The sequence below is a fragment of the Rissa tridactyla genome, chromosome 1, assembly GCF_028500815.1.
Source record: "Rissa tridactyla isolate bRisTri1 chromosome 1, bRisTri1.patW.cur.20221130, whole genome shotgun sequence".
Lineage (NCBI taxonomy): Eukaryota > Metazoa > Chordata > Aves > Charadriiformes > Laridae > Rissa > Rissa tridactyla.
The window spans coordinates 89063027-89078750 of record NC_071466.1 but is presented as its reverse complement, the minus strand read 5'-3'; the positions used below and the strand labels follow the sequence as shown (position 1 = coordinate 89078750).

Below are 15724 nucleotides of genomic sequence, written 5' to 3'. Positions count from 1 at the left end.
CCAGAAATGCTCCCAGCTCTGTTCATGCTCTTCACTTCTGGGGCACGGATAGACACAGAGGGAGGAGATTAGGTGCAGCCCAGCAGGTACCACATTAGAGAGGAGGTTTCTGAGGCTGGGGAGGCTCAAAGGACTGTAAAGAAGCTACCGACTCGGGTAGTTTGAAGTCTCTTAATTTCAATACGTCTGGCATTGAAGACTCATAACTATGAAAGATGGCATTTGAATGGTATTGTATTTCATCTACTGAGATGGAAAGTGATAACTTAGCTTCCCTTTATGCAAACAGATGCAGCTGTTTTATAGTGGTTATGCTGGAACTGGACATTAAAGCACCACTAAATGTTAAATATTTGATAAATCAGTTTTCCAGCAAGTGCTGATGACTTGTTGATGATTTTTCTGTTCCAGTGCCATGTACTGTTTCTTTTAAGCAGACAAATAACAGATCCAGAATATTTCAAGGACAAAAGCAATCTGTTGTCTGATATAAAACAGCTACATTTGTTTACTAAATTTCATTTTGATACATACTCAAGCAAAACCAATTTAAGCTCAGGTAACCTTTAAAGAAGAGAAATGAACAAAGTATAATTCTTTGAAAGGATCACAATTTTATCACTATGGCAGAAGGTCAGGGTACAGAGAAATCTCTTCAGAAAGCAAAGCTGGAAGCAGGTCTGCAATATCCGCAGCAGAAAATAAGTTCGCCTTAACAAGAAAGGACTTCTATCCCCAATTGCCACTTAGAAAGTCACCTGGCTCATAAGAATTCTCTTTGAATGCAAATTCATTTCTTCCTAAATTGAATGTGTCTCTACAAATATTGCCAAATTTCCTGTTTACAAGGACACATCCATATAGGAAGATGGCAAACCCAAAATGTTTTAAAATTTTGATTTTAAACAAAGATTTATTAAGGATATGTTTCACCAGTAACTGGCTTTATATAACTGCAAAATAACTTTCAGAGACTGCTGTCAGAAAGTTTTCATGGTCTCATCCCGTCCTAAAATAGAAAGTTATTGAACTGCACGAAAGCAGTGATTTTTCAAAATTAAATATATGTGACCTATAATTACTCTTCCTCAGCCACAGTAGCACATGGGTGATCACTTATGCACATGGAGATATTCTCGTGCACCTCAAGAGGCACAGCCGAAGGCCCACTGTTAATCTTAGATATTAGCAGAAAGTGAACAATAAACTGATAATAAATGGCTTCTCAGGGTATTCAGTTCTGTTCAGGAAGTGTTGGTTACCTGATTTACAATTCCTTTTAATACCTGCGATGTGCACACTGCTGCATCTGCATGCTATAGCATTGAAACTCTTCCACTCAGGTGCACTTAATTAGCAATTCCTGTGAGAAATCAGTCACCAGTTTAAGACAACAGCAACACATACAGCTCCCAAGGGTAAGAAAAGTTATCACACAAAGCAGTAGTTTTCAAAGTCTGGTTTTTCAACTGTAAAAGCCAGCAGGATGCAGCAGGGAAGAACACACAGCCCAAGGGCCAAGCTTTCCCTACAGAAGGACAACACAGTATTCCTGTGCACTACCTATTGGTCATCTTCAGCAGTGCGGCCTTCTTCTCCATGCTCTCTTTAATGTCTATACGTATTTCCAATACCTTTCCCCGTTATTCCTCATTTCCAGGTGTAAGAAGTTCCCTGGTCCAGTACTTACCTAGGATACTCGGTTCCCCAAAAGAAAGGCTTTTGCAGTTCTCCTGCTGGGAATCCTGCAATAGCAAAAACAGTAATAGTGAGGTCCTGAGTTCAATACAGCTGAATAACGGTCACAAGGCCCATGAATTTGGATTTTGTGACTTTTTTTTTTTTAATTTCAGAAGGTTTTGCTAGAGGAGCTTTCCCTCAGGTCGTAGTTTCAGAATGCAGTAGAGAGGATGTTTGAGAAGAAGCAGAGATCCTCCCCTCTTCAGGATCACAATGGCAACAAGGTGCTGTACTGCAAAAACTTTATTTTCTTCAGTGGCCACATGCACATCTGTGTGTGCAAGTGCATGTGTTCCTGTGAATAAACACCTAGTGTTTCCTGTGAAAAAGAACAAAACTACTGGATTGCCCTCAGATGTTGACAGGTGAACAGAGAATATAAAGGCAAAATGCAACAAGAATTAGCAAACTGTTAAGGCTAGTGAGGCTTCAGTGCAGCAAGAGACATGTGGAAGTGATAAAATATAAGCCTAATTCTATATATTCTATGAAAATCAAAGGTAAATGAACATACGTAGGCACTGTGGTAAAAAAGAGCTGTAGACTATTAAGGCTGTAGAGTCAGTCTAGCTACAGGAACTACCTTTCTGGTAGACTAACTACTTGCCAAAAACCTGTCAGCAGAGACATTGTTCTAGTGAGTGATGGCCTATTGATGTTGCACATAGGAACCAAAATTGTTTCTTGAGTGCAAAGTCACAGCTCTATTTCTAATTCCTGGATGACATTTCAGCTCCACGACAGTGGAGCTGAAGGTGGTAACAGTTTAACAGCCCCAAGAACTGCTAAATAAAACAGACACCTATGGTCAAAGTTTTCAAACACTGGTGAAAAGTGTGGGCTCAAATGTGGAATTTGATGTTTTGTGTCAGGAATTCCCATCTATAAAGCACAGGCATACACCTGCTTTGAAGGCTACCTCACATGGACATCACCTTGTCAATGAGGAACCAGTTTCCTCGGGCGATTCACTTACTTTCCCAGGAACATTTGTTTCTGCTTATGGGTCTCTTTTCGAGACACCACCTGGCCACTCAGATCAAAACAAAAGCCACATTCACTTGACTCCGACTCTATTCAGTTTTTTGTTGATAAATAGGACATGGATAGGACAGATATTATTTATATCTGAGATAAATTGCCAGGCAAGTTTTTTGTCCTTTCCTTACAAAGCCTTTAAAGACAATATGCTGAGTGTAAATCATGTCAAACGATGTGGCAAGTAGCAGGTCCTTCTGGCCTGCCCATCCGCTTTTTTTCTGCTGCTCCTCCCTGGCTGCCTTGACCACCTCTTTGCAACTAATTTATAAAAAGTGTGTTTTTCAAACTTATTTTCTGAGTGATTTCTTTTTTCTCTTACTTCTCTAGATGCTACTTTGTTGTTTCAAGCATGTTATCATCTGCTTTTCCAGTGCTACAAAGCACAATTGTACAAATGTCAAGGACAAAGTTTTCCTGATCTCTCTTTGCCTCCCAGCACACACAGAAGAGTATTTACTGTATATATTTTTAAACATCTCTCAACAATTGTACACTCACGCAACCTGATGAAAATCGCTTGTTAGTACACTGTTAAGAGCTGAAAATCCAGTCTGAGTTGCATTGCTTGGTTCCTTCCAACTACTGAATCCCTGGAAAGGTTTTTAGACACGCCAAAGAGACCATTTAATGAAGGATTCACTAGACTCCACTAACTCTGAATGATCCTCTCCCCATAACAGCAGATGAGAGCAACTCTGGCCAAAATGAACAAATGAGCCCATACTGAAGATGGTATGAACCAAAGTAGCATAGTTGCCCTACAAATCACATTTAGGGATCACACAATCCTCTGTGCCTGTCACCACACCAAGAGGCTATCAAAACCTTGTAAGGAGGTGCAATTATTTTGTCCAGGTATAGACTTGTAAGTGATTTTGCACTTGCCTGTTTGCCAGGTAGAGGCAATATAAGTTATTTACAGTAAACTATGTGCAAACCTTCACTCAGGCTCATACATCTAAGAAATATAATCTAAAGCTGTCTTCATAGGACATTGCTGAAACACCATCAGATGTGAGTTAAGCCATGAGATAAAGTTTTCACTGAACAAGTCGTGCGAATGAACTGGAAGAAGCTCCAATCCTGAATCCATACAACAGGTTGATAATTACTTTACTCAAAGTCAGGGTCCATTTTAGGTAAGACACGCCTGAGCACAGAACTTGTTGAAGGAGTGGTTTCGGCTCTGGGCAGCTGTGTGAAACATCTTTGTAGTTTGATTGCACTAAGGGAAGCTTAGGAAGTATTTTCAGGCCAAAGGAGACTCAGAAGCCACTAGAATCTGATATACACCAAAGAAAAACTCAGGGAACTGGAGTGTGTTACCCATAACAGGATTTTTTTTCTTTTTTAAGAAAAAAATATCTAGTTTTGAATGTGATTCTTGGGCAGCTAGTAAAGCAAATGTGTTCTGTTCTCCAGAGTTTATTCGCACTAAATGAGGGAGGGTGCTTGTCCGCTATTGCAACACTACAAGGAACAGAATCGGTGTTGGCAACACTGGGCATTCCTCTGTATGCATATGTCTCTCTCAGGCAAGCATCAACCAGATCATCCTTGGAGGGAACACGGATAACAATGTCCTACACCTAGAATTTCCTTGAAATTATAACAGGAGATAGATCACCTGACAGTTTCTTATTTTGTGCTGTTTTGAATCCCTCAATTTAGGCAATTGCCTTGTGAAGTTTGTTTTTTGCTTGCTTGGCATATTGTACCTAAAAGAATTAATAACAAAACTCAGAGAGCTCAAAGCAAGCTGTAGAAGCAATAAATACTAATGAGATTATTTATATGCCACTGGAGTTCAAGCAAGCAAAGCACTGATCTGGAGGAGTAAGTCAGCCAGACTTCAGAGAGTTTCACATCTTAAGGAATGGATACAGGCTCTGAGAAGATACTTTTAGCTACCACTTCACCATAAATTTAGCCTGTAGTGCATCTTTTCTTGCTTTCTTCCTCTACACAGCTCTAGAAGAGGGATACGTGCTGAAAGCCTCTCTCTCTGAACCGTTTATTGCTAGTGCAGACTTGGAGCCTACACTCAAGTCCATTACTCACCAACAGCACATGGAACGAAAACTGTGTTGTCTTATTACAGACCCCACACAAACCTATCTGCCTTATGTAGGACCTGGCAGAATCTGCCTTGCCTACCTTCTTACAACCTACCTACTTTTGGAGCAATGCCATAGGAGCGGCATCAATCTGAGATAGGCACTGGTCTCACATGCCACTGGAGCACTGAAGGTCTATGGACAGCTGAGTTCAAGCTGTCACAGAACAGCACTGATACCCTACAACCATGCATCTTGCAGGTGGCGAGGTGGGACAGCCAGGCTAGATCCTCCTCCAGCTGCACTTTGTGCCAGTGACCACAATACTTTAGAGCCCAGCAGTTCTGATTACAGCCCTTTAACTCCAGCAGTTCAACCAGTTATCAATCCACCTGACTATCCACTTGCCTGGCTCATTCTTCAGCAATTTGTATTTGAGAATGTTATGGGAGACAGTACTGAAAATCTTGCTAAAGTCAGGATGAATACATTCATTGCTCTCCCCTCATCCACTGACGTAGTCATCTCATCATAGAAGGCTGCTCAAGGAAACTGTTTCCAGAATTTAGTCCATCATGTACACAGGGACTGATGCGAGAATGACCACCTTGAAGCTCCCCGGAACTTCCTTCTTGAAGATAGGAGTGACATTTCCAGTCCTTAGGAACCTGCCCCAATCACCACAATCTTTCAAAGACAAGCAAGAGTGGCCTCTCAACGACATCAACCAGCTCCTTCAGCACTCATAGGTGCACCCTGCCAGAGCCCATGGACTTGTGCCCAGTCTGTTTAGATATTCCCTAACCTCCTCCTCCATTAAGGGTAAGTCTCCTTGCTCCAGACTTTCCCGCTGGTCTCAAGGGCCTGGGATTCCTGAAAATCACTCTTACCAGTAAGGACTGAGGCAGTGAAGGCATTGAGTACCTCAGCCTTTTCCATGTCATTTGTCACCAGGTCCCCTGCCCCCATTCAGCATTGGACCATGTTTTCCCTAGACTTTCTTCTGCTACTGTTACACTTGCAGAAATAGTTCTTGGTGCCCTTCACATCCCTCGACAGATTCATCTCCAGGTGGGCTTTGGCTTTCCTAAACCCTGTGTCTGGACCCTTGAACAGTGACTCTTTGCTGAACTTTTCTCTTACTCGCCTTACAGTCCTGGAAGACAGGGGCATTCCAAGCAGTGGAGTACATCTGGCTTACTTCAAATATTTCACTCTAAATTTATGCTGATCTTGAAGCTCTGACAGCACTCTACCTGCACTTTTAATTGAAGATTTCTAGATTCATTTTATCCATTATATCAATTTTCAGCCTTTCTCCACAGCAAGGTGCTATAAAGCTTATTAGAATGTATTTCAAATTTGAAACATTTTTTTTTCCACTTTTACAGGGGCTTTACTACCATTAATGAATCTGTTTACCAGCTAATACCTTTATGGTATTATTATACACATTTTGCAGATGAACACCCTGAGACTCCGTGTAATACTGTTACTTCCTCGAGGAGACACAAGCAATCACATTTCATCTGATAGTTCACTGAAACGATGCAGACTAAGTAAACTAAAACCACATAAGATGGCTCACCAAATCATGAGGAAATTTGGAGTTCAAATCTAAATATGAATTCAAATTCTATAGTTTAATTGCATTATTCAGTTACATTGCATGATATTTTTAACCGGGCAAGACAAGATCTAGTAAAGCCTTATTTCAAGTCAGTGCATTTAGAATTTCCAATTATTAGTTGGTTTGTTTAAAGCAACTTCTGACAGGCTAGTGAATCCAGTATGTAATTAGTGGATATGGGAGACAGCTGTGCTAAATTGCATGATATACAGGGTACTCTGCCAATGGTTGTACTGGCAATTCTCAGATGTGTTTAAAGGTTGTAACTCATTTTTCAAGTGTCATTGAATAAATTCAGGTGCAGATTTTTAAAGGGATAATATATAAGCAGAAGAATAACTGCTGGTCAGTTAGCAAAGGATATTGAATTTAGAGAAGGAATTAAACAAGAAGATGACTAGGGTGTTGGTTAGTAATCTGAAAACAGCACAAAGGGCAGGATACATTTGTTTAAAATGGTTCTACAGACTTCTGTTTGGACAACTGAATCACTTCCCAGTGCCTTTAGAGATGACTTTGCATGTCCTGCTTGGGCTTTAGCTGCCACTCTCGATGGGCAAGGGTCTTCTGCAAGTTCTCTCTCAGATACGCCAGACGTTAGGAAACATATCGGATGCTATAGAGCATCCAAGACAGCTTTGAGCACCTATATGTAGATGATTAGGATCAAACTCCTTGTCATAACACGGACCTGAATCCCACACTTAATTTCAAGTTTTATCATGTGGACAAAGAGGATAGAAAACATAAATTGTGTAAGGATAGAAAATACAAATTGTGTAAGGCACAGTAACTGTTCCATGCTATGCATGAATATGAAGCTTAACTTTCCAAGGAGTGGTGAATTAATTCATTAAGAGATAAAGAGAAGTGATGGTCTTAAAGCAGAGGACTTAGTATCCTCTAGTTCAATTCTTGGCTCAGTTTCTCCTTCCCCTCTTTGCTGCTCATGAAAAAGAGAGAACCCAGTATTTCCCAACCTCAGTGGAGCAATGTGAGGAGAAACGTGAGATGGTTTGTGAGGGGCCAAGGAATACTGTGCGCTAAGGGACTAGGAAACCTGTGAAAATACCTGTTTTTAAAAAATTTTGGTCTTTATTTTCTAAAGGAAAAAAACTCACTAGATTCTACAAAAAAAAAATTCTCCTATTTTATACATTTATAGATGAGAGTTTTAGAAAGAAGAAATAAAGAATGGATGTAAGGATCATGCATTATCTCACCTGTGACCGTAATTAAATAAAAGAGAATACTGGTCATCGGTAAATAGGGAAAATTAAAAATGAGGGCTCATTTAAGAACACTTAAAGCTTACTTAATAACAGGGTTCAGAAAGTGTTCAGTCCAAATCTGTTATGTTCATTTACCTCCTGGAAACTAATGGGGCACTTGAAACTACTTCATCAATAACCTTCCAATTAGCCTAGTTCTTAAGGCAAGAGAAAGTGCCCCTACGCACAGTCCCCTCATTCTTCCCCAGCCACAGCACCGTGTGCTGTTTGCCAGCACTTCCCTGGCTCCTGGCAAGACAAGAGTTCTCCCTTGCAACTCACAGCATCAGCAAACTGCCAGCATCAATATCAGCATGCCGCTTTCTATAAAGATGATACTTACTGCTTAATATGAGCTCTCATCTGTGGTTTTCTCTACGGATGCTAATTCAAATGTAATTTTAAAATTCTGGTTTAGATTATATCTTCTTCCTGTAACATGTAATGAAGCCAGTCTCTAAAGAGGCCTCTTGACTTTCGCTAGAGAACTGCAGTACAAGCACAAATGACTTCGAAGGAGCATGGGTATAAACTTACAGAGATAATATCAACAGTAGTTAATTATCCAATACATCTATTCAAGCTTACACCTCATGAGTGTGGTGCTTATATTTGCCTCAGTTCACTGTGAATCTCCCTTTCATTACTGTTCACAACCCACAAACATTACTTTTTTGATATATTCTAGAGCCATACATATTTACACTTGGACAGAAAATCAAATACACCAAATGTATAGTGGGCAGTTCCCTTCTATCCTTAACATCTTCAAGGGCCAATATTTTAGTGCTGTAATGAAAGAAAACCTTTCCTTCAACAGAAGTATGCTAGCCTACTTTGATCATCGCTTGTATCTATTTTCAGCACATATTTACTGACTGCTCTATAGCTCATTAAAATAAACAGAGCCTTTCAGAAATTGTTTTTGTGTTCCAATGATGATAATTAAAAAGATAGTATTCATGATGCTCAGATTATATGAAGTGTACTTAGATACCTTTTTAGAATCTAAAGGCAATGACATCTACTTGTTGTCCTTGTTAAGTACTTATAATTGAGGGGAAATTGACAAGCAAATGCAAAGAAAATTGAAAAATGATCCAAACTAGGACTGAAAAACTATTAACAACCATTATAAACATGTATGGTTGTTAATCTAAGACACTTTGTATTATGGAAAAAGAGGAAATAAATAAATAGAACTCATGTAAAGAGGACATCAGGAGTAAACTTGTATAATATGTTATATGTAACATATTTTTTAACTGATCTTTGCAGCACATCTTACCTTGATACATCTAATTATTCCTCCTTTGGAGATATTAACAGAATTGTTGGCTGTTCAAGTTATCAATAGTTTAGTAATGAAAATGAAATGAAACAATAGCAAACATAAGAATGTTTGCACTAAAGTGCAGCAAAATTTGTTACAATCTACTGCATATGCAAATTTTGCTGTATTGTCCCAAAATAGAAAATTATTACATTTTCTAAATCATCTAGTTTCTACTCTCTACTAATTTTCACTTTTTGGTGAAGAAAGACCTTTTCTTTCAAGTAGAGTGGTCAAGTTAAAAAATATTAACAGCTTGCCCACGTGTGAAGATTGCATGGACTTGTGTGGAGATTGCAATGATTTCTTGTTTAATGCTTATGTCAGTGATACAGACTACAGAGATAGAAGAATTTGTAATTCTTCCAACAGGAGGATGTCAGAGACCACCCTGTGCTCTGAGCACAGTAAGCAAAAGCATCTTTCTAAAGTTCAGAAGCGATCAGGACCTCCATGTTCTCCTCCACTTCTGCAGGTACTTCAAGGATCTGATGTTGCTTTTTCTTTAAGTTCTTTCATGAAGCTTTCAGTGATTAATCAAGTCTGGAGTTGCTGTGGTTATGTTGATAACATCACACAGTACATTTCCATTGCCAAACTGAATGGACTTAATTTTTACATCCAACTTTGGAACCGAGTATTTTCCACTTAATATAGGAGCTTCTTTCCAGAAACAATTTCTATTATGCATTTTAATAGTCTCATTACTCAAATTCCCCTTCTAAGTAAACTCATTTACCAAGACCAAAAATAGATGGGCCTTGAACACACTGAAATCTAGTTTGCCCACTGAAACACAGGGGCACTCAAGCAGATGAAGAGCCTATCTGCTCCATTCTTTTATTTCCAGCAGTGATCAGTAGTAGATTTGTAGTGAAAGAGCATCAGGCACCTATCTATCTGTGAGGTAATTCTTCTACTAGCATATCTTTCTACCTTCCAGCAATCAGTAGCAGAAGGACTTGTCCTCCTGGACTGAGCTTGTGTCTGTCTGTTCTTTCGTTCAGAACAGAACTCCCTCTTTTTCAGATCATTTGCTAATACAGTGACCGGCACAGATCCTCATAACACACCACTCCAACTATTTTGAAAACAAGTAATTTGTTCCTACCTCCTTTTCTTATCTCTAATCAGTCATTAATTTATGAAAGGACCTTCTTTCTTGTCCCATGACAACTTCCAGTTAATAGCATTGGGAAAGAACCTCATCAAAAGTGTTATATGGAAATAAACATAGCATATCAAGCATACTTTCCAAATTTCAAAAAACTCCAATAGACTAAGAAAGAGTGTTTTTTCTCTAAAAGAAAAGCAAAAAACAAGTCACGTTGAGTCTTCCCCATTATTTCACATGCTTATTCATTCTCTCTTATTCATCCATGTGGTCACGACCAGTTTCCTTCATATAGGAGCTAGAATGACTTTTTATGCAGATCCCTCTGGATTTTCTTTTGGAAAAAAAAAAAAAAAAAGGATTTGACACTTGCCAGACCTATTCTTCCTGTGCTAAGGCCACTATAAGTAATAAGCTATACATCAAAGCTGTTTTTTTGTCAATTTCTTGTCTAAATCCCTTCGAAATACCTGAGAGAATATTATCTGGTCCTTATATTTGTCACAGTCCATTTTGTGAATGTCTTCTGAAGTACCTTCTGTTGACACTAAGTTTGAAACACCTCCTGGGACTTACCTCCCATAAGAAAAAGCTCCAGGATAAGAACTTCCCAAATTCTTCCAATGCAAAGAATTATCTTATTTTTATGGCTTAGAGACTCACCTCTTTCAGTGTGTTTGAAAAAAGGTTTCATTATCAGTTCTTAATGCTCTTAGAAAGTTGGTCCTCAAAGTCTTTGTGGGTTTGCTATATACTTACTCTATATAGTTGCTGTATATTGTATATGCTTGCTATATATACTTTACATTTAACTTACTAGATTCCATGCTTATTTCTTATTCTCTAATGATTCTCTTTTGTAGAACTTTTTTTCTGTTGTTTAACTGGGCCTTTAAAAAGATCACAGTTTTTGTAGATATCACCAGCCCCTACAAAACTTTCTATTGATTATTACTGAAAACATAGCTGCAAAGCAGTAAGGTAATAACTGCTGAGCATGAGATTTGCCCAGAAGATACATCACGCAATACGAATGTGCCTGGTTTCACAATCTCAGTCTCCCACACTGCAGTTCTTTCCCAGCAGCTTTAATGGAAATTCACACATGATGTGACAAATATTTATCAGCAGCTTCAGACCCAAGCATGTTCCTCCCACGTCTCATGGGGCCTCTTCCCCTGCAAATCCCACCAGCCAGTACTGGAAAATGGTTTGTACCACGCCTTCCTTTGAATCTTCCCTCCTATGATTTGCAGGGCTTGGCAGTGAGGTTGGAACTAGATGATCATTAAGGTCCCTTCCAACCCAAACCATTCTATGATTCTATGATTACATTTGTACCACTCACTCTTTCAGGTAGGAGAAAGTTTTCTTCACCAAAATCCTTTTCCTCCTGAGAACAGCCCTAAAAGGACTGCACTGTCCAAACTTCAAGGTCAGATGCCAGCAGCACGATTTGGTCAGCAGTTATGGTAGAAAATACAATTGCTGCTACACCCCGTGACTGATTGGTTACTTTTGAAATCTTTCTGCTTCGTGACACCGTTAGGACATAGCGAGCGTGAAACTTAGCTTCAGTGACTCCAGTCTCTCGTTACAGCTGTCTCTAATGTGCCATGGCAGAGAAGGTTAGAGAGCTGAACCCTGCTGAAACTTGAAAGGGCCCAATATTAAAGAAGACACAACAGCAACCCTTCTCGTTTCATGCTGACCGAGCTTCTCCTCCGTTCACGCCATACATCTGAAGCAGCAGTGGTGGCTGGTGCTTTGTTCAGCAGGAGAAGCAGCTGTCCTGCTTCACATGCACCTCGGAGCTGTGATCAGCTCAGGGAAGTCTGCCTCAAGCGCTCCCTCAGATGATCAACAAAAATGTGGCTGCTTAATGATGGCAGCCCTCTAATTAAGGTAGAGAGGTCTGGGCCTACAACTAATTTTAATCGAAAGAACTGCTTGATTATCATGCTCATTTTACAAATGAGCTTACTTAGACATAAAAGAATTTAAGTGAGTAGTTTGAAGGCAAAAATTGTTTACAGAAGTCAGCAGGAGCAGATACCAGCAGACCCATATTACCGGTCCTCTCCTCTAACCCCTCGAGTGGAATACATAGATTTTATGCGTTTCAAAAACTACTCTGTAAAAGACCAAAAGAGATTCGGAGAAAAAGGGGGAGTCACTCAGTGATTTTTGACACACCTGTCTTTGGGGATTGAGACCATAGAGATTATAGCAGCCGCCTTCCAGGCCCTGATGGCACAGAACAAGAATGGCTGATTTAACTTGCAAAGCTAAAAACAGCGAAGAGAAGTTTCAGGGTAAAGATAACACTGTTATCCACAGAAATATTGGTATAGACTTTTAAAGCCAGATAGAGATTTCGTATGCAAGTCCCATTAAAGCAAGTGAGAACAAACATCCAAACTCTTTGAAAAACACAGCTCTTTTACCTCATCTGCTTCCAAATCAGAATTTATGGTCTCTAAAAACAACCAGTAACTAAAATTAGTGCAAGACAGTTTGTGCTGTACATACAAGATATTTTCATCCAACTGTACAGGTTCAAATTTTAAGTTAACTGCAGATACCACTCCTTGTCCTTGGAGGTATGGAACAAATCCGCGGGATACCACTTCTTAAGTTTTGTGCTCTATTTCACAGTTGTCTTCTATTCACGTTTATTGCTACATATTTATTAATACTAGAGGACTGAGTTGCTACCACTTTAAGAGCGACAGCGTATTTGTGGAGGTACGTCTACACATGTTTTTGCTACAGAAAACAAGACAGAAACATTAAGCTTTAATAAAAGTAATTTAAGCTAACATTTGCCATGGACAGAGAACACTCACAAGCAGTTACTGCAACTCAGGTGACACGGGGTAACTCATTAAGCAACAGTAATTCAAATTTGTGGGAGCTCTTGCTTTTTCAGAACTATCCTCTCACTTAAGATATCTCACATGTGAATTACCAGCTTTGAGCTTTTGATTTTCAATCACAAACACACAGACTGTACAGGTATTACCCGATACATACATTTCCCAAACAGGCCCCCTTTTATAAGGAGGATCAGAAGTCAGATACTCACTGATCTGGTTGGTAGATGCACTATAAAAAGCATTTACAGTAGTTGGGCTTGTAAACCACCTGTAGGAAGAGCAAAAGAAATCGGCTGTCAGTACACGTACATATCTTTACGAATAGAATGAGCAAAGATAAAAAATGAACTCACTCGAAAGAAGCAAAAATGTGAAAGACCTAGGATACATTAAAGTTTAAGTATTTCTCCATTTCAACACATGCTGCCTACACTTTCTGGAACATTGAAATATATTGTTTAATAGCTTTACTTTAAGTGCATACAGTCCACAAAGGTTCAAAGGGAGCATTTGTTAAGCTTCCTATTTCCTAATCTGTCCTATTTTTTAAGTGACTGTTGTGCTCATGAGGTCTGCCATGCTGATGAGCTGAACTTCACCCCATGCAGGCTGCAACACTGATAGCAGCTGTGAAAACTCTCTTAGGTGTCTTTCAACCATGTGTGGAGAAACTCCCTCTTGAAATTAGAAGAGTGCATTTTGAAAGGAGTGAAGTGGCTTCAGACACTTTGCTGAACAACTACTTGAACAATTAGGATGATGCCAGCAACATGGGCGGGTGCTTTCTGGAAACTTCAATTCAAAATAAGCAACTTCATGTTCTGCACCCTACACAATGAACACGGCTACCAGTGTGCTAGTAAACAAATGGACCTCTTGCAAGGCAAAACAAATTTCAAAAGGAATATTAGCATTTCTTCTCATTGTTAGATTTCTCATACATACTGGAGGTATGTTTAAGATTTGAATAGCAAATAGGATTTATGAATCTCCTTAGCCTATGCTTATCTGTATTGACAGTGGTTTCATCCATATGAGTGGAAAATCTCAACTGGCTTCAGCAAGATCCAGATCCCCTCAGATGGAACTCTGAGTTCAGTGAGTCCAAGATTTCACTTTATGATTTTGTAAAGAAGAACCGAGAGAAAAGAAAAGTAATAAAGGTGGCGAGAATTAGTCGTTAATTCATAATAAATTAGAAGCAACTCAAATAAATGTCCAAACAGGAACACCCTGATGTCTTTAGCAATGCATTACTCGGAAGTTTTATTAAGCCAAATGAATGCAATGCAATTGCTTTGGTACGTTTCTTTCAAGGAGAAGAAATGGGAGCTGCAAAACAAAGAATAAGACAAAGGAAGATCTCCCAGAAGATGGAAAATGTGTGATGTCAGTGACACATACACGATCTGTGCTTTAAAATAGCACCATCGAACGAGTTATCTGCAGATCCTGACTGTTTTTCTGGCAACTGATGTCCTCATGTAAACCATGCAACGAAGCGGAGAGTTTTAGAATGGCAGCATTCTGTCTTTTATCAATACATTTATCTGCTTCTCCCATCTTCAAAGCTGAGTGGCTTGTTTTACAATGCAGCAACTAGAAAAACTAACCAATGAAAGCAAAGGGTGACGTCATGTAAATATCTTAACCATCCATCGCATTATAGGCTCTAATTGACACCGATAACTCTCCCTGTTTTGTTTACCTAGGAGATTCTGAAGGGGAGGAGCAGGGGGAGGTTGTCTTCTGATATGTTTTCTGCTTCCTCTATAACAGGGATTAAATGTTAGAGGTAATATAGTGAGATAATGGAAAACTGAAGAAAGAATGCTTATGGTGAGGGGATACAAAAAAAATTAGGGGACTTAATTAACTACATCTCAATTTCATGTTTGTTCACAGCAGCAGTCAGCTGAACTGTTCTGAAGGATGCAAGCCAGCCACTTGTGCCGTGACCCCTGCTCTCCGGGCTTAGCAGTAGCTCTGGGCGACTCTGTCCCTTTTTTGACAAGGAGAGAACCCGTCTGAAAAGGATCTATCTGAAACACTCAACACTTTAATTTAGATTTTACTGTAAGTTTGAACAAAGACACATAGCATTGTGACTTCCACCTCACCCTGTTGCCTCGTTCTACTTGCAACTCTCGAACAGCAACTTTTAAGCATGAAAATGGCTTCTAGGGCAACAACTCCTTCCTTTTTGCAAATCCTTCCCAGAGCAAGGATTTTACAGGGCCTCTCATTTCCAGTCACAGGATTGAGAGCCTGAGACAGACAACAGATACTTGAAAACAGACTGATGTGCTTTGCTCTTTTCCCCATCCTCCTTGCTGCTGCGGCCCCAGGGGCTCACCACAGCTAGTTCAAGATAGGAACCACCACAAGCAGTGGTTAAAGAGCTCTTCACTGACAAGCAATATGTCTGTAACAGTACAAGTTTGCATCCGTTTTTATTAGGTGAGGAGCTAACCAGTGATGCACGTACTTGTCACCACAGGAGACCTCACTCTGCCCAAAAGCAACTGCAAATGCTGTTGCCGTTTGGTCCGCAGCTACTGAGGGAGGGCATCACACCACTGCTGGCCATGATTTCATACCTATGAACTCATGCACTCGTAGCTCATAGACTTACTGCTAAGACTCGTCAAAATATCCC

The 15724-nt window shown here is 39.7% G+C and overlaps 1 protein-coding gene across 1 annotated transcript in view; it reads right to left on the bottom strand.

Annotated features, from left to right (window-relative positions):
• The window catches only part of PHEX (phosphate regulating endopeptidase X-linked), a 104671-nt gene that overhangs the window by 12557 nt on the left and 76390 nt on the right, over positions 1 to 15724 (bottom strand). The window contains exons 15-16 of the mRNA XM_054212651.1: positions 13275 to 13333; positions 1691 to 1745 (exon numbers count right to left, since the gene is read on the bottom strand). Coding sequence (XP_054068626.1) covers positions 1691 to 1745; positions 13275 to 13333 — 114 coding nt within the window. The remainder of the gene's footprint in view (positions 1 to 1690; positions 1746 to 13274; positions 13334 to 15724) is intronic.